Consider the following 27,894-nt stretch of genomic DNA (forward strand, 5'->3'; position numbering starts at 1 on the left):
GTTAAAAGAACATGGTTACAGTATACAAAATATTCCAGAAGTTTTTAAGGAGAAAAGAATGAGAGTAATTTCTCAGCAAGTATGAACATCCATGTGCTAAGGTAGATGAGGTTTAGTCCAAAGGAGAGATTTAGAGTACCTTTTTGATTTCAAGATCATCCAGCCCTAATGCTATGCACAAGAGAAACTTCAAAATTGTGTCAGAAAAAGGAAGAACTGAATTTTTCCCACCATACTCTGAATGAAAACCCTCATGACTACTACCACTCTGAAAACATTCAAAACTCCAGGGCAAGTTTAGTTTCCAAATGGCAAAACAGCATTTAAATTACATCACCCGCTACCAAAACATTTGACACACTCTTATGTAAGGATTTCCCAGCTCTGCTCTCACACCTACCCACGCCACTTACCTACACACCCCACAAACCTTTATGTTGTCTGCAGTGTTTCTTACATGAGGAACAGCTCTGTCCCGCCCCCATCACTTTGTAGGAGCAGCTGCACAAACCCTTCGTTGCCATAGTAAAGACTTTCCCTATTCCATGGTTTCATTCAAACACACAGTAAAGATTCAGGAACACCAACCACCTACGGAGTTCCTTGGAGAATCTGGACTTTACATCTCATCTTCACACCTCTTTACTGATTGCAAGGTGCCATATAGGGGCACAATGAAACCCTGCAGTTGACAGAGAAAGAGGGGTAAACAGCTCTTAACTTGGTAAGGAAAGGATAAATGGGAGACTAGTGGCTGTGGAAGTTCAAATTTCATAGTGGGATGAGGTATTTCCTTTTAGACACTGAATAACACCTTCTACATAGTTTTTGAATGCTGCTGCAGTATTTGGATACGACTAATAGTCCCCCCAAAAAATGCCAATGAAATAAGTTTACATTCAAGACAATATTTTCTTTAAAAATCAGAAAGTAAAAGAGGTCTAGTTGAAAGAATCATTAATTATCACCCAGTCTGAATATCCACAAGTTTTCTGTTTTCTTATGAAGTGATGAATGTTGAAAATAGATGTGCAATGTAAGTTTAGGCATTACTTCATCTGAGTACACAGTTTTCTGAGCCTGAAGGCTAACAAAGTCTGGAAAAATTGTAAAAGAATTCTCATAGAAATCAAAGTTAAAAAAAGGTCATTATATGCTTAATGAACCAAGAATCCTATGGAAAATTACTGCTACTTGTGGGAATTGAGTTTACAAAACTAAAACGAAAAAGTACACAGATTCTAACTTAGGAGAAAAAAACCACCTAATTCAAAATTCTTGGTGTTGTTTTTTATAGATATTTATAGATATATTAATTTAGTTATATTAAATTTATAGATAGTCATAGATTGACCACTAGGGAGCATTTATTTTCTGGGAGGATGGTCAAACATTGGAACGGGCTTCCTAGAGAGGCAGTCAGTGCCTCAAGATGGTCAATCTTTAACAGGCATTTGGACAATGCCCTTCAAATTATGCTTTAACTTTTGGTCAGCCCTGAAGTGATCAGGCAGTTGGACTAATGACCATTGTAGATCCTTTCCAATAGAAATAACTTATCCTGTCCTGTCCTATCCTATCCTATCCTATCCTATCCTATCCTATCCTATCCTATCCTATCCTACCCTCTTTCAGATATAAGCTTCACAATGCCCATAAAAACCAGGTAAGCAACTCATCAGCTCTGTATTGGAATAAAGCAGACAGGTTTTTACAGGGTTATAAAATTTCTAGACACGCATTATACAGCAACACCATGCATAGTTTCAGATGGGAAGTATAGAACAATATTCAGCTAAGTATGCATGAATAACTGACCTGAGGCTATACTTTAACTTGCATAAAGTACATGAGCTCATGAATCATCATATGTATTCAGAATCTCAGTACTTGAGCTTACACATAATTTGAAAACAGAAAAAAACATGCTGAGAGACCAATGTGTCATGACATGGGATAATCGTTGGGTGAACTGTACAACTTTCCTCTCCTGTTTCTCATTCAGGAATTGAGTCAACTTAAACACACCTAGGCAAAATTACAACATAAAAGAGTTTTGTTATACTAAGTAAATTACAGTGGCAAAATTGAGCCCAAAAGATATGTAAAATGTATTCAGCTAAATAGTTCATATATTCATCGGGTCAGCAGCATCTATCTCTCTGAAATTCCCCTCCTTCACAGCTGGAAATACTAGGTGATAGACACACCATTGCAAAAAGATATCAATAAAAACTGCAAACCAGTCAAAGCTCTGAAGATGCAGTGGCAAAGGCAGGATGTTTAAATTGAAACCATCATGTTAAAATTAAAATTTTAAATATTTGATGTGTTTTTTGATATTTGATCCTGTAATGTTTGATGAACATGCATTTAGCTTGTGACTAGGTTTGAAACATGTGAAGATAAAGATAGTACAGACTCACAGAGCAAAGAAAAATTAAAAGTTCGCTAATTAATTCATGCTGTTATTACCTCCAGCCTCACAGTTGTTTTTTCTTTCCTGTTTCTAAGACAATTTACATTAATACTTTTAACTCTATTTAGATTTTTGTTAATACTGTGTCTGACAATACTATAATTTATATTTGTCAAACCAGCCTTGTGAAATACCTTCCTCATCTTGTTCCTTATAAGAAAAATAAAATTACTCTCAGTTTTACTTCTTAACTACCTTCCTCTTCAACATCTCCTTAAGACTAGTTCCATTGCCAGATATTTATCTTCTTTGGTACATTCTTTGGTACATTATTTCCCTGCTAATAATGTCTTTTAAAGAAATAATACATAAACTCATTGACATTATCTTTTTTGTAAAAATGACAGAAATCTATCATGATGACTCTTTCACTTATATTAAGTTGAATTTTAAAGATAAGACTTGTAAATAATGATAATAGAAATATACAGATGCAGTATTTCATAAAGGTGTTTATTTTCTGGGAAATGTTAAAAAGATCATAATCTAAAATGGCTTTTAGCTCTGCTGTCTAAAATAAAACAAATGTTATAAAACTTCCAAAGATAATAAGTTATGAAACTTGGGCCATTATAATTTATTCCTGCATTTATACTTCAGTCTTACTGATGTTTGATTAAGTTCAGCTGGCTAACATCCACTTTAGTGCTATCTTATTTAGGCTTATTGTTTTACACATTGTAAATTTTTATTCTTTTGAGATTACATAATAAGTTTTTACTGGCAGCTCTTGAAAGAAGTAATTTATAGAGCTACAAAGGTATAAGTATTTCCTCAGAATTCCTCCCTCATATGTGTAGTCATAACACAGGAAATCTACAGCTCTTAACCTCCCATTTTTTACCCTGCAACAACAGTGAGGGCAGAAGCTACATCAGAAGTGTTTTCAGTGGAAGTTAAATGACAGAAGATCAAAGCTGACATTAGAAAGGAAAATCAGAGATTAAAATTCCGATGCCATGTTGTCATCCTGGTGTAGAGTTAGACGGACAAGTGCTGCTGAGAACAACTGTTCATATACTCATGTGTAAAAACCATCAGAATACTGATTCTTTAAAAAAAGATCACCAAACCCAACATCATCTCCTGATGGCAAAGAGGAGGATACTCAGCATTCTTTTTGATGAAGCATTTATGGAGGATGAATTATTCTTTTTCCTTCTCTCCTCAGGATAGGATAACTGAGAAGATCTAATGGCTCACTGCTGCCTCTGTAAACCAATGTTGTTCAGTAAACCTGAAGCCTGCTCCTCTGAGCTAGGTGGTTTTGTTTCGTGGGTTTGTTTTTTGGTTGGTGTGTGTTTGTTTGTTTGTTTTCCAAACTAGCAAACTGAATTGGCTCAGTCAGATAAGGATTTAAGTTAAGAGAAAGGAAGTGGAAGGAGCTTGCAGTCCAGGCTGGGGCCAGGGAAGTGGTGATAGAGCTGGCTGTTTGACACTCAGACATGCTTCTCCAATGTTCAACATCAGACTACAGCCAGTGGGGGGGGGGGGGGGTGGGGGGGGGGAATACAGGTCATTCCTGAAGCTAACATGTTTTCTTGCACAGAAATTTCAAGATCAACAATCCAAGCAGACTTCTAAATGCTACAGAGAAAAAACAAACAAATAAACAAACCAGGGGTCAGAGGGCAGAGAGGAGGAGGGAAGAGGAAAGAAACAAGAGGTTTGTTCAGGTGATAAAAGGAAAGTTGCTGAAACTCTCTTGTGGGTACCACAAAAGCACAAAATAAAAGCATGTGAATAGAAAGACTGTCATTGCTCTTTAAATTTGTTATCTTGGAACTAAAATCACTAAAAGCACTGCAATTTTGCCCTCTCTCCCACAAAACAACTACAAAACGGAATTATTATCTGTATTACAGTGATCCATTGAAAAAGCAAAGACTGAAAAAAAAAATAAACAGATAACAATTTCTCTGCAAAGAATTTCAATTTAAGTACTAGCATTGGCTCAAATTTGTTATTGTCCCAAACAAAGCAAGCATAAAACACTATCACTCTGTCAATGCAACATTTCAAATTCAATCAAGAAAACCACCTGAGCTAAATTAGATCAATGTCCACTTTGCTGAAATTTTTGAATAAAATCCAGTCTGCTTTGATCTCAGTAAAACCAATAACAAGCTCAAATTCACACCTATGCCTGTGACTACTGATCTCATATTTCAGGTCTTTCTTCCAGTGTTATAATTTGAAAGGAAAATGGGCAGAAGATGAAAGTGTGCACATGACTGCCTGCTTAAACTGACTTGGCTTCTCCTGCTAGAGGTGGCAAAGAGGCAGATTTGGTACTGTACAAGCTGCCACAGAACATTTTTGCTTCCAGCCCGTGCACCTTCAAAGGTAGTGGGAAGAATTTGTTTCCTTCTCATGTCTCTCTCTTATTAACAGTTATCCAGCATGTTGCTTGTCCTGAACAAAAGATTTTTCAGATTAAAAATGAATTTGTGTTTAGCATTCTGGAACAGGATTTTTGGTGCAGGGACCTCCATAAATGGAGTTAAATGTGGCCTGTGTCTGTCTGCAATTCTTCTACTAGAATTTGGTTTTGGGGGGTGGGGGCGATATGTTTTGTATTTGTTTTTTTGTTTCTTTTTTTTTTTGCTATTTTTGTATTATCAAGATGATCCACTTTGTATATTTACTTTGAAAGCTAATCATAATCTATATAGTTCATCAAGGTTGCTCTGGTAAAAAAAATCACTTTAATTTCTTTTTTAAGCTGTATTCATTTTTTATACTAGATTCTAACCTATTATAATCTGGTAAAAATTAAATGAGGCTTCAGTGTATTCATTACTTAAAACATACTAGCATTTAGGACAGAACACAAATATTCACAGGAGTCCTTTTTAATAAATGACTTCTAATGATTGGAAGGAAGAAGTAGTGATTACTGTTGCATACCTTTTCTGTCTGTGATTTTTACAATAATGGATATAGCATTCACCTTTGTTTACCTTTGAAAATTTCTCTAACCTTCATATATATATATATATATATGCATAAAAGATTTAATTCAATATTGTTAAACTTGAGCTGTTCATTACAGAAAGGGTCAGGAAAGGGCAAAATCCCTCAAGTATAGATCTATAGATGAGAAGACACACTAAATACCTGACTTAAAATATTGTTTTGCTTGTATTTCAATTTCAGATCTTATGGAAAAAATACACATAGGTATTTGGTGAAATTGTTGGAATCAGATACAATAACACTAATCTATTTGATATTTTAGACTTTGTTTCATGAATAAACCTCAAATGTTGCAGATGCCACGGATGATCCCTCAAATGCTCAGCACCTCACCAATCAGAAGCAGCAGAGTTTCCAAATCCAAACTAACATTAGTTTATTAGCTGAAACATAAAATCAACAGGTTTTTCAGCCTCTTTTGCACAGCCCACAGCAGCCTTTGTGAGCCTCTCCTGATGTCCCCGTGCAGATCACAGCGCAGCCTCATCCAGGAGACAAGTACATCACACACAGTGTGGCTGGTGAGTCATTTCTATTTCTCAGCCTGCTCTCGCTCCGAGTTTGATATTACGTACCATATGGCCACAGCCTTCATAAATATGGTTTCAAGGAAGTCATCTGATGGCAGAATGTAAATGGCTTTGCAAAGCAGCAAGGCTGCTAGCTGATGGGTGGAAGAGCTGAAAGTGATGGTTCTGGAAAAGGAAAATCTTGGATGATCTCGGTCTAAGCATTTATTATGGCAGCATGGAAACGTTCTAATTTTTGTTACTGGTGTAGACACTTTAAAAGGAAACATATTATAAAATAATGATGCGTTTTTCCTGATTTTTTTTCCCCTTATTCAACCACTTTCTGCTCAGCAGAATGCAGTGGGGTTTTTTGCCAGCAGATCTACTTCTTCACATAGTCTTCCTTTTATTCTACCTTGTGTTGGACTTTCCAGCAATTGCTCCTTATTAATCTTGATTGTAAACTCTCCTCTTACTGAATTTCCTGTCCAAAGTTTGTGCACCTCAACTATTATGCAAAGGCTGCTGCTTAGTCTAGTTTTACGGGAAAATCCATCTCCTTTTTTTCATAAAGCACCAAAAATGGGCCTTTTTTATGGCTTCTCAATTCAGGTTCTCATAACAGACATACAAAGTCTGAGAGGAACATTCAACACAGACGACTTTTGACACAGAAATCTAGGTCTTTTTCTAGTTTATTTTTCAGTGAATAAGGAAAGTTGTGCCTCTGCCCATGGTGGGGCAAGCTGGGACTAGATGATCTTTAAGGTCCAGTTAAATCTCCTAACATTCTCTGGTTGGTTCTCTGAGTTATCTGAGGAGTAAGTAAGAAAAGATGAATACTGAGGTCTTAGGTTTGTCCTTGCAAGAGTCTTTCTCTCAGCAGAGTGAGAAAGCTGGTTGGACACTGGGGGAGCATGGGGGATAGATCCATATAAGTCATGTTTGCATGACTGGAGGTATGTACAGTGTGGATGAGGAAAAGAAGGAAATGCCACAATGAACCTGAAATCTCTGTCTAGGGGAGAAGATATGCAGAGAATCATGGTCATCTCAGAAGAAAAGCATGCAGACTAGGTTCCCTGGCCTGAAAGTCAGCTTTCCAGAACAATCATTAAAGACATCTGTACTTATAAGCATACAGGGAAAGGTTTTTCTTGCTGTCTTAGAAGAACTCCAAATTTTTCTATAGGACTCAAACACAACTTGTGCAAATAGGGAATTTTGAACACAAAAAAATAAAATAGCTCTATTTGAACTCAATTGCAACGCTACTTACAATGTAGGGGAAATAATTTCTTTCAGGTGTTAAGAAAAAGAGATCATTTCTGCTGTCACCTAGAAGTGCTTATACTGTTTTCTTTTTTCCACCTGTGAGGCCATGAGGAGCAATTAAAACTCATTCATCAGTAGTCAACACAACAGCAAAATGTTTAATCTTTGAGTAAGAGAGCCACGATTTCAGAGAACGTCACCACGTGATGATATCCCCTGTTCCAAAAAGTCACCTACAAAAGATCATTGTACAGAACACACTGAGGATCCTTGACCATGAAAATATATAGACCTGGAAGTCTGTTTTGTCTTAGCCACACAGATGATACTACTGTTACAGTTGAATCCACCAACTTTGGTTTATTACCAATTTTTCTAAGTTTAAAGACTTTTGGCAAAAGGACCTTACCCTTGCCTTCTGCTCCATTTCCATCATTAATCTTTCATGTTGCTCAGCTATTGCCAGTGTTGCAGAATGGACTTTCTGATATATCATTTCTCCTTCTCGTGTTTGAAAGGTGAACAGCCCTTCTCCTGTGTCACACATCCTGCAAGGAGATTCAAGCAAAAGAGAAAGAAAAACAATCAGTATAGTGTAATTTTTATCAAACTATTATAAAAAGTGCATACCTTACAGTAGCAAATGACAAATTTAGAGATGTAGTTAAACTCTGAAATTCCAAACACCTAACACCTGCAGTTATTTTTACCATTGGAGTGAGACATATTCCAAGAGATGGGCAGAACTTCATTAACATATTTTTTCAATTCAGTTTTAATCATCATCTGGATAGTGAAAAAGAAGCTATAGCATGGAATAAAAACTTGAGGTAATAGAGTCAGTTATTTCTGTCGTTTTTTCCAAATGTCTGCACCAGTAGGTGGAAGCTAAATTTAATTATTTTAACCAATTGATGCCAGAAATATGTAGTACATTGTGACTTTGAAAAGCTGACATTTTACGAGAACACTGACCAACTAAAAATGGCCATTATGGTTAATCACTACATAGACAATGTATTGAACGACAGCATTAAAAGGGTTAAATTATTACTACCTCTGTCAGTACATTTATGTAAGGCAGCATCCAAAGCTATACTCGTAATTACAAAAGCCATTCAGTCCATTTGAGAATAGGAACAGTTTCTGTTGTGAAAGAAGATTAAATAATAAAAAAAAACCCTCCAGAATTAAAATTTATGTTCTTCTTTTGAGAGAGCAACTGCTGTTATCCTTATCTGTGATATCAGTGTGGCATTATTCTGAGAAAGAAGAGTGGTACATAGTAAATACAATGACAAAAAGGGCTGGGAAATACAGGAAATAGGAGTAGGAAATAATGTTAGATTGCTGTGTCACCATTAGTTGGAGGACATACATGCTGTTAACCAGTGGTGCAATTCAATGTACTTATATTAGTTCCATTATGTTATCAGTATCTGATTTACATATTTTTATAGATTACTTGCAGTAGAAATGGAATTTCAAAAATCCTTTTTATTTGGTCTGATACCTCCTGTAAAAATTTTCAGTTATCTGTAACAGAAAACTGTTGACTTGAGTCACTGATGCATAACATTCATCAACAATAGAGAGATTTTGATTTGCCTTAAAATACCAGTTATGATATTTTAAAATGTTATGGATGTTTACATTATTTCTAAGGAAATCAAATTTTGTTAATATTCCAGCACCTTCAGCATCGTCCCAGAAAGCCCAAAACATACAGAATTAAAAAGTTTTAGAAAAATGTGTCCCAAATAGTTCAACATTCAAACGGGTTTTAGAATTTGCATCCCAGATTCTGTATGATTATTCATGCATTAAATTTTACAAAAAAATCCCATCAAATGAAAATACAAATTTATATTATTTAAATTAAATAACAAAATAATAATAAATAACTAATTTAAATATATGTCCTACATACTTTAAATGCATACACACACAATTATATGGCAGCTTTTTGAAAGGACAATACTTTTTTCATGAGATTAATCTATTTGTCAAATTAGAATGTAGCTTCTTAAACAATTTCATTAAAAATGTCATCTGAACAGGACTGTTGTGCTATACAAGGGACTGCTAAGAGTTCAGCAGTTGCTTCTGATTTCAAAGTTGACCAGTGAAAATAAAACCTTATTAACATTTACAAAATCTTTTCTTGTTCACTGGAGGAGACATGCTACTGTGAGCCTCATACAACGAATTTATGCATGTCTGCATTTAGGAAAACCAGAAAGTATCGGAGGCAGAAATAGTAAACTGAGGTGCTTCTGGAAAATACCTGGGGAAAATATTTTGTAATGATTAACTGAGGTATTGAAAAGAAATTCATAGTCTTAAGAATATATAATTAACAATATTATCCATAATTCTGGAATAATACCAGCTTTCTTCATTGAAAAATACAAATAAAATAAAATCCATTTTATAGATAGGTATTATTTAATCATTGTTAATGTGATGTGCTAATTAAGAGATTAAAAAAAGAGCTTTTTGTATTAAATTCCAATGGAGATCAAGATCCCTGCTGTAAACATTTAAGACATATTATATCCTTAGACACAGTCCTCCAAAGAGCTTCTGGTGGAAATAAAATGTCCCCAGAGTTTTGTGACATTATGGCAACAGCCTTTCAGATCCCTCAGGGCATCATATAGCCAGTACTCTGCTTTTGTGTAAAGAGATCTTAATAAAATTCAAACAGCGTGAAATGGAAAGTCTGGAAAAAAGGATGGGGTTTCAGAAACTGAAGGAAAATATGATCTTTTTGTTGTTTTCAGAGAATGAAAAATCCTACAGAGATAAAAAGAGGGAAGCAGGCAATGGGGCATGATTAACATTCAGGACTTAGTTGCCTGTTTTCACCAGGCAAAACCCCCACAGTCTCCCAGAGCAGGGTCTGTCCCTGGCTGGAGGCACCGGTGCAGGCTGTGGCACTGCCCTGGCCCCTCAGCACTGCACAGGGCACTGCCCTGCTTCCCAGCCTCAGCTCTGCTGGGCATGTCACCCCAGGGCTGGAAAGACATGCTCCCCATGAGGGCTTCTCTGGCTAATGATGGATGATGTGCACACTGCTCAAAATTGGAGGTGAAGGAGAATTATGGGCATCGTTTTAAAGTGTGAAATTCCCCTAGCTCAACTTGAAGTTAATAGGACTTAAAGCTCCAAAGAATGAAGCAGTTGTTCCTTGGCACATCTGAACCAGGTGAAAGCAGCAGAAATTGTTAGCATGAAACTTTCTCTCTTTCATTTAAACTTCTTGTGAAAAGTCTGTCTCCCAGTGAGATGAATCCCTTTGCCATAGTAAGGTTTTCCTGTTCATCTCCTCAGAACGTTATTCCTTTACTCAGGTGAAAATCTGAGTTTAGACCTTCTAGTCTAGTCCAGTCTAGTCCTGTCTATTTTTCTATTCTGTTCTATTCTAGTTATAAACCAGGATCAGTACCCTCATTAGGGTTAGTTTCAGTCTTTCTAGAACAAGGAAACATAGACTAAAAGAGAAGCACTCCTAAGAATGATGAAGATAGACAGGGAGAGGGAAAGGGTGCTCTCCAAAGCTTAAGGGTTTTGCCATAAAAGCAAAACCTTTATATATCTGGCCAACAGGAACAGGCAAGCCCATGAGCTGAAACAAGGCTTGTCTTGTTCTATTTACAGTCCAAACAAAGTCAGTAGAACAAAAAGCTGTTATCTCTATTGCCCTTCTAGATGCCAGATAACTGTCCCTATAAAGCTCCAATTTCAGGTTTAGCCTTGCTAATGTGTTGTTAATTTCTCTCTGTTCAAAGCATGGTTGATCAGATGCCAATTCAATAACATTTTCATAATTTTTACATGCCCTAAAATCACTTTTGAGAAAAGGCAGGACAAAGGTCTAGGCCTCTTTTTTCCTGGTACTGTCGCAGTTAAGCAATGCAGCCCTACCAACTCAGTATGACCTTCACTGTCAGAAAAATGTCACTGGTTTTGTATACTTTATTTTTTTTTTATGAGATACTTGCAGTCTGCGGGTGCTTGAAAAATGCTGATCTATTTCTGTGTTTTTCAGCTTTAAAACAGGGATGTCATTAACCTATGCTTTAAGATATTTAAAGATTCAATGCATTAAAATGTATGAAGTGCTTTGACTGAAATAGGAAAGAGCATTTTTTTCATATATTATTACAGAATGATATAACTGGACAGACAATGACACCACTAGATCAACAGTGCTGCAAATAGTTGCAATTTTTAAATTCTTTAAATACTGCAACAGCTTTTCACAACTATCACCATTAGCAGATCTGGCTCAAGAACCAGAAGAAAGAATAGAGAGAATGTGAGAGCTAAGTTTTTGGCCTAGGAAAAACTGGATTCAGAGATCAACAGTGAAAATTCTTGCCTTTATTGAAGGTAGAATTTCTGTTCAAGCCAAAGAGATTTCCCCACCACTATTGTCAGACATTTTTCAACATTTCCCAAATTCATACAATGGTTTCCTTTGATCACTGTGTAACTTCAGCCTTTTAGAGAAGAATCAATACTGTAGATTAGCCATGTAGAATTCCTTTCAAAAAGGAAACTTCATTGACTTGACCACCATTTACAAAAAGTAATTTTTCCCAGACAGAAGTTCATGCTGTCATGTCATCATGTCATGGGTGAAATATTCTAAAAGTTTAACAGCATGATATTCAGCAACTTCATGAGAAGACAAGAATTTGACATATCAGCTTCACTATTTCCATTAGGGTAAAATGTATTTTCACAAAAATGAAGGTCGAATGAAAACTGAAATTCCCAGAAAAATGATTTCCTTGTTTTAAAATAAAGGATAACTTACAATTGTAAGTAGAAAAATCTTAGCTTTTCATATATCTACATTTAATTTTTAATGAATTGGAATGATTTCTTTTTATCAACAAATAATTAAGGATTAAAGAAATTGTGGCTGATTTATATACTCAGAAGTGTATCAAATTAAATACAAATAACCAAAAAGAGGGAAGCATCCTCAAATAGAAACTGAAAAACCACCATAAAAATGTTTACTAGCAATACCTAATTGCTACTAATAACTATAGATATTAATAACTAATAGGTAATAAATAACTATCTTACTTTATCATTTCTAGTTCTTGAAATAGAAATAGATTTTAAATTCCTAAATGAGAACAGATCATGAGTATGTAATGTCCAGAAACCAGTACCAAACTGGATGTAATTTCTGTTGCATACTCCACAGCTACTAGAGTTTGAAAAACGGTTTCATTAAAAGAGTGGAACTCTTTACTCAAACACTTCACGGCCCAAAAATTAAGTTCATAAAATCATAGAATCACAGAATTGCTAGAGTTGGAAGGGACCTCTGGAAATCATCTAGTTCAGTTCACCCTTCCAAGGCAGGGTCACCCAGAGCAGGAATGTGTCCTGGTGAGTTTTAAATGTCTCCAGAGGGGGAGAATCCATGACCTCCCTGGGCACCTGTTGCAGTTCTCTGCCACCCTCAGTGTAAAGAGGTTCTTCCTCATGCTGAGGTGAAACTTGTGTTTCAGTTTATGGCCATTTGCTCCTTGTCTTGTCACTGGGCACCACTGAAAAGAGTCTGGCACCATCCTCTTGGCACCCGCCTTAGAGATGTTTGTATGTGTTGACGAGAACACCTCTCAGTCTTCTCAGAATAAACAGGTGCAGATCCCATGGTGTCTCCTCATAAGAGAAATACTCCAGACCCCTCACCATCTCTGTGACTCCACCTGAACCCTCTCCAGGATCCCTTTCTCTCTTGCACTGAGGAGCCCACAACTGGACACAGCACTCCAGATGTGCCTCACCAGGGCTGAGTAGAGGGGCAGGATCACCTCCCTCAGCCTTCTGGCCACACTCTTCCCAGTGCACCCCAGGATCCCATTGGCCCTCCTCGCCACAAGGGCACTGCTGGCTCAGGGCCAGCTTGTCACCCACCAGGACTCCCCAGTCCTTCTCTGCAGAGCTGCTCTCCAGCAGGTCAGCCCCCAGCCTGTGCTGGTACTTGGGGTCATTCCTCCCCAGGTGCAGGACCCTGCACTTGCCCTTGTTGAACCTCATTTGGTTTCTCTCCATCCACGTCTCCAGCCTATCAAGGTCCCACTTAATGGCAGCAGAGCCTCCAGCTGCATCAGCCACTCTCCCAGTTTTATATCATCATCATCAAACTTGGTGAGGGTCCATTCTATCCCTTCATCCAGGTCATTGAGAAACAAGCTGAATAAGCCCAGACCCAGTATTGATCCCTAGGGAATGCCACTGACTGCAGGCCTCTAACTGGCTTCTACTCCTCAGATCATGACCCTCTGAGCTCTGCCTTGACCCACCTCAGAAGTGCTCAGCTAGCCAATGCTTATTTCCTGTATGCCAAAGAAGGTGGTCAGATGGCACATATGGGCCCAGATATGTTACTTCTAAGACAAGTAATAAATGAAAGTCAGCCTTTCTTTAAAGCCTTGAAGCTGTGGCTGTTAGTCATGAAAAATAGTAATTGGTATGCACAATCTAATTCTGAACTGAGACACTTATTTCTTGTGTTGCTACAGCTTTTATTTTTTAAAAAAGTGGTGGAAACTAGCAATATTGCCTCGAATTTAATTAGATTATCAGTGGAGACACACAAACACTATCTCTCTTGTGGTATCTAACTTTTGTTCTTCCCTTGTTTGTTGTTATCTTAACTTGAGCTAAGCCATTTTGACAGAAATACTGTTCCTTCTTTGTGTGCAAGGACGATACACACAGCATACACTAAAGACAGGCCAGCTAAGCTGCAGACCACACTATAAAAATGAATGCAAAGCTTCCCTGAGGGTCCAAATTCTTTGCTCATTCCAGCCTTCAACACATGTTAACTTGCTTCCTGCCAAAGTTGTTCTTTCCTGAGAAAAACAAAAAAGAAAAAAAAAGAAGGAAAGCAAATAAACTCTTTATGGCAGGAGCATATTTAGATTAAAAGCTCCCTTTATGCCTAGGAATACTTATCAAGACAACTGAAAAATAAACTATGCATGTTTTTATGAAATTGTAAGCCAATTTCTATGTTGAAAGGATAGAAAAACAAAGGGAGAAAAAAGGAAATCCTTACAAAAAATTTTAAATTACTATTGAACAGGCAAAAAAGGGATACTTTAAGGGGGGAATCCATAAGGAGAAAAGGTAACTTCATAAACAGAAGATGCATAGGACCTAGGAAAGTTCTATGGGTGAAGCAGAGAGAAAACCATTTATAGAAAATGTGCACAAAGTGTAAATGATTCAGGTATGCAACTTTGGCAGCAGAAAGCATGGTCAGACAGACCCAAAGCTGGAACAAGGTCGGTGAAAGCAGGGGAAAAGTCCTGTGAAAAATCTGTGTTTGGGAAATGAAGATCAGCAAGGTGAAGCACAGCAATGATACAAAATGCAACATCCAGGAGTAAAAAGAGAATCTGAGTGTGGTCTGTTACACATTCCCTGTGGGAATAATGAGTGAAACTGCCATGCCTGGCTGTCAGCATTTGAGAGTTTTATCTAGAGTGTCAAAAGGATATCCTGGAAACTTTATGATCTGAGAAGGAAATCGTGAAAATGTTCTGACCTATGAGGAGTCTGCCTGCCCCCCTCAACCATGGTTTTTACCAGCAAGAATATACAACCAGAAAAAGCAATTATGCATGCTATCTACTAATTGCCAGCCATAGGCATTCCTCCATGACACTTATTGTCATGTTTTTGCACTTAAGCTGAGGTGGGAAACTTTACACTGCTCTTGAATATGCTTATGAGATAGAGATAGTGGAACATCCTTGAATTTGGCCTGAGTAAATACAGGGAACTTCAAATATTATCACACCTCTGATATGGCTCAGTAACTTGATCACGGACTTTAGCCCTGAAGATTTGTTCAAGGTCAGATCTTGTGCTTCTTGAGTCATTCTCAGTGTTTTCAACTAAATGCACTAAGGGATCTCCACACTATCAGTATAGCTTTCCTACTAAGGCCATTTATAGAAACATTTTGCAATTCTGAGAAGGAAAACATTCACAGATGGAGTGGAAATGATTGATGATGATTTGCTGCCAGGTAGGTGGAACTCCACCACTCAGAGGAATGCAGCAGTCCTTCTCTAATATTATCTAGAGGATCTTAATGCATTCCAAGTTGCAAATCTTTTAAAGATCTTATATGCAGTCATGGTAACAAAAATCTTATGTATTAGTTTGATGAATACACTGCTAGTCTTTTTGAGCAGAGATGTGATATCCTAAAAATTTTCCTTGTTATGGGGAAACTTACAAGGGGACTCAATTTGTGACTGAATAGTATTTCTTCATTATAAGATTATTTCTTCTGCCTAAACCAGAAACCATTTAAATAGTATAATATAGCAGACACAAAAAATTTCTCATGAAAGAATGTTTTTCTTTGTTTTGTCCAACAGGACATTTTTCTCAACAGAACTAGTGCTAATTACGCCTCTTGGGATAATTTTTTTTTCATTGACAGTTCTGCCTCTACAGCCACTGTCTCTGTGATGCCCTATGTGATAGCACATTTAGACCTCTGGAGCATACAAGAGATACCAACCCATTTCTGCGTGCCAAATGCTTTCCACTTTTTGTTTAATCGAAGCGCACAAAGTGGGCTGTGACTTTGTCTGGACTACATCAATGATTGTCCACTAGTACTACAATATCCTCTATTTCATTTCCACAGGGTTTGTCCCTGTCTATCATAGGACACCGTGGAAAAAGGTATACTTAAGGTTTTTTCCTGAGGTTCAGTTTTGATAAAAAGGAGGATTCTATCTGGGACTTATTTCAGACCACTTTTATTTGGTTGCTACCTAACCGTCCCTATTCTTATCATTAAAATGTTCTTGTTTATATTAATTACTTTGATATATCAAAATAAAATTAGCTAGTGCTGCAGAGTTAAAGATAGTAAGTAATTCTCAATGCTGGTTACAGTATAAAAAGCAGCAAACTGGACTCGAAGTAATGCATAAAAGGTGCAACATGGAGATTGAGGTGCAGTTATTAAATATGTCCATATGTAAGAGTAAACACGCTGTGCAGAGGCTCTGTTTTCTATTTCCTAGATCCTAGAAACTAAGCTATGGTGTGAAGCCAGGTGAGAACCAAAGCTTCCTGTCACTCCTCAGCTGGACAGGGGAGAGAAAACAGAAGGAAAGATGTCTGAGTAAGGACCGGGAGAGATCAGTCACCAGTTACTGTCACAGGCAAAGCAGATTCAGCTTGGGGAGAGTACTTGAATTTATTGCCAAACAAATCAGAACAGGCTAACAATCAAATCTTAAGAATATCGTCCACCTGGGCTTCATTTTATTCCTGATTTTCTACCTTCTTCCCTGCAGTGGCACAGGGGGATGAGCAAAGGGGGTCGTTGTCCGTTCATTGTTTCTGCCCCTCCCCTCCTCCTCCTCAGTGGGAAGGCTCCTCAAACTCTTTCCCTGCTCCAGCATGGGATCCCTCCCACGGGAGACAGCCCTCCATGAACTTATGCTACATAAATCTGTCCCACAGGCTGCAGTCCTTGCACATGTAAATTACCATTTTATGTTAGTATTCCATTCGTATTATTTAAGAAATCAGTGCAGGTAATTAGTGCATATGTATATATGAAACAATCCACTTTATGGAGACTTTCAACACACTAACATTTTCTTTAAAGAAAAAGGCGTGTTTATGAAAAACAAAGAGAGGACAATAAAGCCAATTGTTGACATGTTCTTAAATACACAACACATTTGCATTTTTGACAGTTTATGTAATAGAACAGGCATGAAAATATTGTTTAGATAATTAGTTCTGTTAATTTGAAGAGCTCAGGTTTTTTTGATAATAATGAAATACTTTGAAACACTATTAACTAATACTATTTAACTCCGGGACAAGCATCTATTCTTACCAGCTTTGTGAAAGATAAACCAAGAACTCATATATTAGTATTATCATTTTAGTACAGAAGGAGAAGTTATTGTGGGCTGTACAACCCGCCAATGAAAAACGCTGGTCTGATAAAGAGTTCTCAAAGACTACCATAAGCTAAATTCGTCTGACTAAACCTTTTCAGTCAGCATGGTTTGGCTATTATTTCTCATCTCACTTTTGAGTGAGAAAGCTACAAGTTCCAAGTCCTAGAATCTGGGTTCATATGCAAATACAGATATTTCTACAGAACTTCTGCAATCATGTTAAGAGCGATTATTCCCCAACAAAGACAAATCTCCCATAACATTAGTATTCAGTTTCTTCAAGTGTCTTTAGGAGCAATACACAGGGGAAACAGCATTTAATCTACATGAATACTGTTGACTTTGACAAATATAAAAATGTTAAATATAAAACCCAAATAAGGCCATTACTGATTAAAATAGATGATAGTGTAATAGTACAGGAGCCCTGTGGCAGCACATCACTACTTGCTATAAGAAAAGCAATAAAACTTAGTGACCCAAGATCTTTATTTTCTCCCTTTTTATTTTTTTCTTTTGGAACCCTCCAGTACTATTATCTTCAGGACTATTCCTCGCCCAGGGTGTTGGGGATGGAAATTCTGTCAGATGATACTCCCTAGAGTCTGCATTAATTCCAAACACAATGAGACATAATCCTGAAGTTAACTCAATCCTCTCTCAGGAAGGAACTGTTGTTTTAAGAAGACATTTTCCAGTTAACAGATGTTAGAAGAGTAGTCCCTGGCATAATTTTAACATGCATCGAAAACATCAATTTTCCTAGGTTATGAAGAATGGATGCTGCATTCTCTCATTTTAAAAGAGGGACACAAAAAATGTGACGAAATGATGAAAGTAGCACCCTGAGCATTCTATGTTGAGTTTTTTGACTACTTCAACAGAAGCATTTCAAGTGTTCTTCCCACCACTTCCCCATTTAAATGCACTATCAAGAGTGATTTTTGCCATTAAAGCATTTATGGTAAGTCATTTCTCTGAAGTTTTCAGCACGTTGTGATTTTATTGTGGTGGGGATTTAAGCACTGCTGTCTTCTCTCAATGTCAGTCCACCTTCAAGGTATAAGAGATACTGCTTTGACCATTATGGCCACAGAGGAATTTTCAGAATGTCATATGCAAATATTATGGGCACACACAGCCGTCCACTCACCATGCTATGTACATACACTAATGAGTAATCAACATATGCTAATAACATCCAAGGATTCATCAGCTCTAATCTCAGAAGTGGTGGGTTGTCAACTCCAGTCTGGAAGCATCCTGCCACAGCAGCGACCCCAGGGATAGGCAATAGCACCAGGGACGAGACAAAGCAGGGATTCGTTTAAAAAATCCAAAGACACATCTGTCAGCCACTGAATTGGAACTGAAGATCTTGGCTGAAGGCTGTGTTCTGGCCTGAACTTTAGCTAGACATGTACATTGACACCAGTGGTCAAATAAAGCCTTCAGTGGTAAACTGAGTGTGCCATAACATCAAAATTCATCACAGAAAACGTACAACCCCCCACCACAAGCATTAAAAATTCATTGAACTTGCACTGACTTTCTACGTGTAGCATTTAATTTAGTGAGGAAACACGACTTCACTCCCACTTGCTTTAACTTTTCCTCTTTGACATAAGCCAGGCAGAAGTGAAGTAGACAGATTTTCCCTGTTCTCTCAGTTGTACACAGCAGCAATTCTGTTATGGATCAACCGACTCCCACTGCATTCACCTGGCATCTCTGACTCCAAGTTTGATTGTGTATGAGACATTCTCGTGCTAGTCCTTTCCAGCAGTAGCAAAACTCTCTGTAAGGTTTTTTCATTAGCCTGATAACTAAAACCAATTTTAGTTTGTGTTCAGGTGAGTGGCAGCTTGATAACATCTTGAGAATCCTCAAAATATTTAATATCCTCAAAATAGTTACCTAAAATTTTGTTATATAAAAATGGGCCCTTCTTACAATTACACAAGTAAGTGGAAAGGAAAAGGTATAAGTGGATAAAAGAAGCATAAGAAACAAAAAGAATTTGAAGAAGAGAGTCCTGCAAAAGAAAATCATCATAAATAGTCACATAGCTTAGATCATACTGAAAAAGGACAGAAAATCAGTATAAAATGATTAAAAAAAAAAAAAAAAAAGGCAGAAAGCATTATTTACAGATTACTGTTACATACTTGGACACCCTACATATTTTCCTATAGTACCACATATAATATCTCCTGTCTAAAATGTCATGGGATGAAATGGCCATTTTCTGATGTTTTGATAATATGCATTTCTGTCTCAATTGATTAATATCCATCAGTTATGCTGATTAGATTCTTTTTGTTGCATATCTACTATGAGCCCTGTGTGAAACTATTGATGGCTAAAGACATACTTTATGCTATCTTTTGTGAGGATTTTGCTTGAACTGAAGAGGTTTAACCAATAATAGTGAGAACTGTGGTCACTGTGTTTACATGCCAGCATTTAATATTCCCTCAGACCAGTTCTCTGCAGAGCACTGAGATACTATTAATTGACAAGAAATGCACCTTAACAAGTCTGCCAGAAAAGGGGAAAAACAAAGACTGCAAAACAAATTTGAGATAGTATAATCTAAAAGTATGAGATCCATCTTGTCTAATGCGTAACATTTTTAAGCACAGCATGGCTGCTCTCCGGCCAGGGAACTTAGGGCATTGTTTGAAAGCAAAATGAAAAAAGCAATCATTCTTTGCTGTGAAAAAAAAAATACTAACAAGCTTCTTTTACACTGGAATTTACTTGTCTAGTTCAATATTCCAGAGTTTAGGCTTCTACTGTCCTACACTGACTTAGCAATACTTTTATAAGAAATTTATAACAGCCATGGAACTGCTCAGAACACTGGAATGTTCTAATTCTTTCTTGTCCATGATTCTGTATGCCAGGTTTAAAATCCCATGAACTACAGATGTAACACCTATTGCTTCACCAAAAATTTATGTACAGCTACCCAAAAAGAAAGCAATATTGATGGCAAAAGAGAAAGGCTATAAATCCCTTGGTATAAATCCCTTATGTGCAGAATGATACACAATGTATGTTCGTGGTTCTTATGTAGCAAAAGGTGACCTTGCCTTTCCCGGACACTTACACATAATAGCTAGGGCATGTTTGTGGCTATTTCACATATGCCATTAAAACCCCTTTGAATATCCTTGGTAACATTGGAAAAGCCTTTTACAGTATTCCCCATTTTGTCAATATGGAATATTTATATTTTGGGTATTCTTTATATCATAGACAGATTCTTAGTCTCCAGATCAATGCTAATATACATTTTCATTTCTGTATATTGCTATTTCTGCTTTGATTTCTCTGACGGTCCTTTTTACCAGCTTTTGACACTACTTCCACATACATAGAACACTTTTTCTTGGCTGTTCTCCATTTCACCTGTGCTTCTAAAGCTGAGAGCTAATCATACTGATTTTTTTCTTTTTTTTTTTTTTCCCTCTCTGAGCAATTGGTCTCAGGAGCCTTAAAGAAGCTTCTGGTAAAAAAAGACTAAGTACCTGTGAAATGAAGTATTTGTAGTTGTATTGTCAACATCTGCTAATGACAAACACTTATCCTGGACAAGTAGTCTTCTTGCTACATTTGTTCATATCTTCCACACTTTCTGATTAAATATTTCTCCTTAACTGATACATAATTCCAGACCCAGCTACCTTCTGGATTTTTTTAGGAAGTCTCTCCCTATCAATTTCTGTCTTACCAGTCCATTTGTATTTAATTACCACATTCCTATTTCCTATTCCATGTGCTTAGCCCATTCTGTTTTCCCACCTCCACAAACTTTCCCTCCTATTTCCACCAATCTCTTCAGTTTCTCTTAGTCCCAGCAAGCCAGTCCACTTGCTGTTTTGTGTTGCAAACTCCCTTTACCACACTCCTGCCCGAGTCCTCTTCAGAGGTTGGTTTGTATCACTGCTGTTGCTCTTTGTTCTCTGGTGGCAGTGGCAGCACTCTTAGTTGAGCAGAGATACACATGCTCCAGCCTTTCTACCCTTACATAAAGGGTTGGCACCCTCATCTGAAAGACCATCAGGGTTTTCCACTGAATTGTCCCCAAGGCTATACAATTTTATGCCCTTAATCCCATTCCTGACCATAAATGATACTTATGGTCAGGCGTTTTCAAATGTTTTTGAGTTTTTAAGTATTGCAAAATAATAAATTCAATAAGTGATGATAATTTCTATTTACCTTTATAATCAACTTGAGAAATTTCAGTCGTTTCAGGTAAATAAAATCCCTCCTCTCATTCATCTCAAAGTGTTGTTTTCACAAAGTGTATCAGGAACCATTTAAAGTATCATTTTAGAGGGGAGAGAAGGGGATATTTTTCAAGTTGGACAGAGAATTATTTAAAAAAAATAGTAAAAAAAGGTGAAAATCTGCTTAGATATACTGGTTCAGGGAAGCCATGCGAATACAATGTTATATTTGACTTTTTGGCCACTGACAGGATAATCAAGTAGATGAAGGATTTCAGTGAATTATAGCACTGACTGAGCTTTCTTCTAAAAAGTCAGAAAGATCAAACAATGTTTGGAGCAGCTGAGATTGAGAGATTCCATTAGATGCTACTTCTCCCTCCCCTCTTTCTAATAAGATGGAAGCTTTTTAGAAAATATGTGACAAATGACCACTCAGAGCAGAAATAAATCACAGACCACAGAGTACAGTATTATTAATAGTGCAATAATAGTAATAACTTACTGTGATAGCAAAGAAGTACCATTAGGAGGGACACAGTAGCTAATAGCATTTCCTCTACAGGGGCTAAGGGGCAAACCTTCCTTTGGTACCTTATTTATAAGTGGAAGATTAAAGGAGCCAGTGGGACGAAATAGCCTGACTTTTCCAGAATGCCACTGAGCAGGCATTGCCTGTAAAGTGCTCTCCATCTCCCCTATGTGACAATATTTTAATAGTTCTTTAGTTAATTTAAATTAGAGTGAGAGGACACTTAGTTGCAATAAAAGACTTGAGGGGGGTATAAAGTATGGTAATTCTAGGAGGGCTGTGACATGGTTTTCAATTATTAGTCTTGTTTTCTCCTTAGCAAAGTGCTGTGTGAAATAAAACCACTTGAAATTTAGCACATGGATTTGTATTCAGGCACTACTTAAAAAATTAAACCAATAAATCATGAATGGTCAATTGGATAGTTCTTTCGGGTCTTCATAGTTAGTTGTATACACATATTGGGAAGAAAACATTTATATTATTTTATACGTTACTAAAATATTTCTCTGTGTGTGTGTATATTTGTCTTAGTCGAAAAAGTTCACAAAAAGTAACTTGGATTTCACTAAAGATAAAGCTGTTGAGAAGTGGTGAAGAATATATATTACCAGAGTTATTTACCATTTTTAAGGGTTTTAAGCCAAACATCCTAGTTATTCACCAGTTCAAGAAAATTTTCTAGTTTGCAAAATAATGTCTCCATTAATGTTTTTTTAAAAAAATATTATTGTCTTGGTTTTGATTATCAATAGCTTTTTACAGAAGAGCAGATTTTTTCTAATCAACGACATAGTGAATGGAATTAATACTGAATTAATCAATAGATGGAAATATTATTTTCATGATTATTGATTGGTTTTTGAAAGCAAAAATTGTGAAAAAACCCTGCACCAATTAAAAAAAAATTAGTAACCTCCACAGTTACTCACACATTCCAACACAACCTTGGGTGCCATGAGATCACATATACCATAAGTATGTTGGGAAATGTGTGTATATATATATATAACTTATACACATATTAAGCTCTGTTGGTAAGGATATTCAACTTACTGATGAAAAGTTAGCATACAGCTACTGAAAAAGAGAATCACCATGGAAATTTCTATGCTAGAATTTCTGCTCTCACACTATTACTATGTCCAGAACACAGAAGTATTTCTGGAACTGCTATCCATCTGTGACTGACAGTAATGGCCAAAACCACTCTACTGACCTCTTTTGGAAGCAAAGAAGTTACTGAGTACCCACATTTGCCAGAAATACATCTTAATAAAGCAAACCCAAAAGATGCCAATAGGTATTTTATAGAATATTAGAATATGCTGAGTTGGGAGGGATCCATCATGACCATAGAGTCCAGCTCCTGGTCCTGCACAGGACACCCCAAGAGTCACACCATGTGCCTGAGAGCATTGTCCAAACTTGTCTTGAACTCTGGGAGGCTGGTGCTGTAAACACTTCCCTGGGGAGCCTGTTCCAGTGCCCTCAAGGTGAAAATCCTCTTCCTGATATCTAACCTAATCCTCCCTTGACTCAGTTTCATCCTGTTTCTTTGAGTCCTGTCACTGTCACGATAGTGAAGAGATCAGTACCTGTCCCTTCTCTTCCCATTGTGAGGATGTTGAAGACTGCAAGGAAGTCTCCCCTCAATTTCCTCAATGCTGAACAGACCAAGTGGCCTCAGCTGCTGCTTATAAGTGAGTTTATTATTTCTGAGAACAATGAATCAATACTGCCTGAAAGAACAGGGGGAATTAGGCAGATATTAGGCAAAACCTCCCAAGACAGGGGGAATTAGGCAGATATTAGGCAAAACCTCCCAAGACCAGCCTGCTAAAGCAGCTTTCTCAGTGCAACAGCAGTGAACAACAGTCAAGCTATATTCAACTCCAGTGTATTGAAGACTCAAGCCTGAGAGAAGAAGAAAACTTCCATTGTAATTGCTTTTGCACCTGACATACAAGAGACAACTGTTCAACACTAAAATGACCTTGGTAACAAACCTATGTGCCAGCAGAGGAGCCAGAGTTCCTGACAACCAATGAAGGCCACAAAGGTATAAAACCATGCCCCTTTATGGTTCCGCAATGCTCCATGTGTGTATGTGCAAGCAGGGGTTTGCACAGGTTCCTACATATTCATGAACAAGACTCTTTTGCTGTGCAAATTCCAGCCTTTGCATTTTGATTACTTCCTTCTATGTTTGTAGAGTACACAGCCCTGGCATAAAGGATATTTCAAACCTCCTCCTCAAATTATGATCCTACATTCATAAGCTTTGGAGAAAAGAAGGATTTATTAGTGCTTAGCATTCTTGCTGGCTATGGCTCCCCATGAAAAATGTGGCCTTCTGGATTGCCCTTTGAGAAGCGTTTAACACTCTTCCACTGTCTATATAGATAATTAGATGTCAAGTTTCAGCATTTTTAATTAGCTCATGCAAATAGCCTTGCTGGGGGAGAGATGCAACAGTATTTCAGTGCTAAAATAGATGCTTTTATTGTAAATGGTATCTATATATTAAATGAAGAACATTGCAAAATCTATTAGTGTTTCGTATTTAAAAGCTTTTGAGTTTTAACATCTATTTGTATTTTTTTTTTACTAAATTGTTTTGGGTTTCAAATCTGAGTTATTTTAATCCTCCTGTATTTTCTGGTAGGAAGTTAAAGGTTATTATGCCTCTTGGAGATAAAAAGACCTGCTGCTGGGGCATTTCAAGTTATCCAGACCTGCCATATGAGATTAATTATTGCTGTTGCTGACTGTGTAATTCAAAGGTTAAAATGCAGAGTTGAAACAATAAGTGAATCCTAATGTGATTAAGAATGTATGAATTATTTTGTCTGCTTCTTCTGCACTCATACATTACACAGCAATAACCTTGTTAGCCATATTCAGCTTCAGGAATATTAATCCAACAATGCATGCCTAAAGGAGAGCATAGGTATGAAAAAGAGGCAATTAGAATATGATAAGTAAATAAATCTTTTGGGCTCATTCATGGATGTAGAATGTCCTGAAAGGTAAATGGTGGTTGGTCTCAAAATCTTTTCAAACAAGCCCTAATTTGACTATGAGGTGACTGTATTACGAAGGGAGAAAGCAAATTAGGCACTTCAGCTGAAAGGTACAATTCATGTTATGTCAGGACCATAGGAGGAACTTAACATGCTGCCTGCTAATACATTAGTCAACCACAACACAATTCCTATTGATTGCATTAAAAAGCTTTGCAGTATTTCAAATAAACAAATTATATTGGACAGCTGGTGATCAGTTGACAACACACAGTATTCCTTCTGTGATCTGTAAATACAAGCCACTTCTACAGACACTTCAGAGATGACAGCTTTCCTTCTGAGCTGCATATCTGCTCTGTTCACTGGACAAACTTTAGGTTTTTCTAACTGCATGTCTTTCATTCAGTACAAATTCATAAGAAAATTGCTTGGGCAATGCTGAATTAATGAGCTAGTGATGTGCTCATTCCTATCAATTTAGTATTTATAAATATATATATTATTATGCTACACAACTTCATCTATGAAGCTTGGTGCTCTGTCCTAAGAGTCACTGACTTTTCAATCTATTTCTGTTAAAATTAAAAAAGATAATTTTATTCTCTTAACATATTGTTCTTTTTAAGATGTCATTGTTTTTCTCATAAAAATTAACTTTCGCAGTGAAGTGAAGAGGCTCAGGCATTCCTTTTCAGTTGGAGAAAATTTTTTGTAGGTTTGTATATCATGAGCAAATTTTAAAAACAGGGTTAAAAAAAGCAGAACGCTTCAGGAGGTACAATGCAACTCTTTCTTCTCTCTGATCCCCATAGTCAATTTTATGATGAAGAATTTCATTGCTATGTGAGTTTTGGTGGAATTTGCTCTGACTTATCAATGCTAGAGCAGTCTGAGAGGAGCCTTGGCAGAGAGAAAATGCTATGAGCACTTTATAAATCACTTACAGTGAGCTATATTAGCTTCTGCTAGTAAAGCAGTTCTTAGATTAGGTACCATGATCAAAACCAGAGTAAGAGTCCTGTGGATGAGTTAAACACTCAACTCCTTTTTAAGTAGGGTTTAAGTGAATCAAATGACTAACATAGAACTTATTCCAGGTCAAGAATTTGGCAAGAGGCAAACCGAGAGCTGGAATGGAAAAAAGTAGGAATGGAACTACAATTGCAGCATATTACAGTATAACCTTGGCACTGCTAAGTACAGGAACTAATGAAACCTTTTCAGTGCTAAGAAATGCCACTTTCCCTAAAATTAGAGCTGCATCATTACTGAGAAAAAAGCCAGGGTAGGATACATAAAAGAGTTTAATGTTTCTTTTTCAAGAAAGTTTTTTATTTTCAGATTTTAGCGATATAGGCCGTTTGTGGAAAGGATATGAGAAAGAAGTGAAGGGACCATGAGGAAACATAAAACTACAGAAAATTTATATCATGGGTAATTTGGCTTTTTGAAAATATCACAAAAGTGTAAAAGAAGGAAAAGATCCTAGCAAACTTAACTATTTAAAGTGTGGCATGCTGAGAGTTCTGAGCTAACATTTATGTGAAATGATAAACTATTTACTGAAGCTGCACAAGTGCTCATACTGCTGCTCAGCCCAAAGTGACTCACAAATTCTATCACAAGCTTATGATTTATAATGATATTTAGAATGATTTATAATATATGATTTATAGTTCTATCGTAAACCAATGGTAGATAACCCACTATTTAGATAATCCAGCAGCAATGAGGAATTGCAGGCTTCTCTGTGGGGAGGTATAGAGCTGTACAACAGTGTATGAAGTCTCATGACAGTTGTCTCACGAGGAACATGAGTAACAGGCCTCCTCCCACATAAGCAAAAAACAGCATGTTTCCTGCCTGTGACTGAGCTTTAAGGGTTAATTGACTAATACATTTCATATTAACACCAAAAATCACCACAGAGGACTGACAGATAAATGAAACATTTCAGTCAGATGTAGTGCCTGAAGCAAACAGTGAACTTTCTGCTTCTGATAACCCTAGCATCTGTGTATCTACCACAGAGAAAATGAGTATATCAGTCTTGGGAAAAAAAATCTGAGAAATTCTCATGTCACCACTGTGTAATGCTTGAGCTTAATATTTTTCTTAACCAAAGAAACAGATTCCAGATCTTAGAAGTGATAGAGAATACCATATTTCATTAAATTTTCTCTGATGAACAAAAAAACCCAAATCAAAGGCAAATAAAGAAGGAATAGTTTAGTGTGGTTCAATGAGTCTCTTTGAATGCACAACATGAATTAACTTGGAAATACTTGAAATTATTTAAATTTCAACATTTTTTCTACAAAGCAAAAGAAAACGTATTTCAGAAAAAGGAGTTTGTATATAAATATGTGGCTCCTTTTTCTCTCAAAAATCAAAGAAAATCCTTCTGCCTCAAACTCTCTACTCTGCTGGAAACTCAACAAAATTTGACAAATTTTGGCTGGAGCTTCTACAGCTGATCCTTATATTCTCTCACCATGTTTAACTTGATGTCAGCTTTTTTTTTTAATACTTCTGGCCAGTTAATTCACTTGACCAGACAACTTCTATACATAGAAAATAATGTAAAAGACAAAATTACAGTAAGGCAAAAGAGAAAACGTTTCAAAATGAACAAGGAGTCCATATGTGCCTATTTTTCTCTGTGTCCCAATTCTGAATATTTAGGAGTCTCCTCTTATGCTCCTAAAAAGATGCCTCAGACCACTTGTTTTGCTAAAAGGAAAGCTTGGACAGCTGCCTTTTGCAGTTACCATTGAGTGGAGTTTAAACATTGTTTATGGCCTTTACTATGGATTGTTTGGTTTACAACATCAGCAAAATGAATCCTGTAACTT

At 36.9% G+C, this 27,894-nt stretch overlaps 1 protein-coding gene across 1 annotated transcript in view; it reads right to left on the reverse strand.

Moving 5' to 3' along the window:
- Window positions 1-27,894, reverse strand: part of DOK6 (docking protein 6) — a gene marked incomplete at its 3' end in the record, with an annotated part of 238,553 nt that overhangs the window by 52,309 nt on the left and 158,350 nt on the right. The window contains exon 6 of the mRNA XM_083869871.1: window positions 7,655-7,793. Coding sequence (XP_083725997.1) covers window positions 7,655-7,793 — 139 coding nt within the window. The remainder of the gene's footprint in view (window positions 1-7,654; window positions 7,794-27,894) is intronic.

Source organism: Zosterops lateralis (assembly GCF_965231275.1).
Source record: "Zosterops lateralis genome assembly, chromosome: 1".
NCBI lineage: Eukaryota > Metazoa > Chordata > Aves > Passeriformes > Zosteropidae > Zosterops > Zosterops lateralis.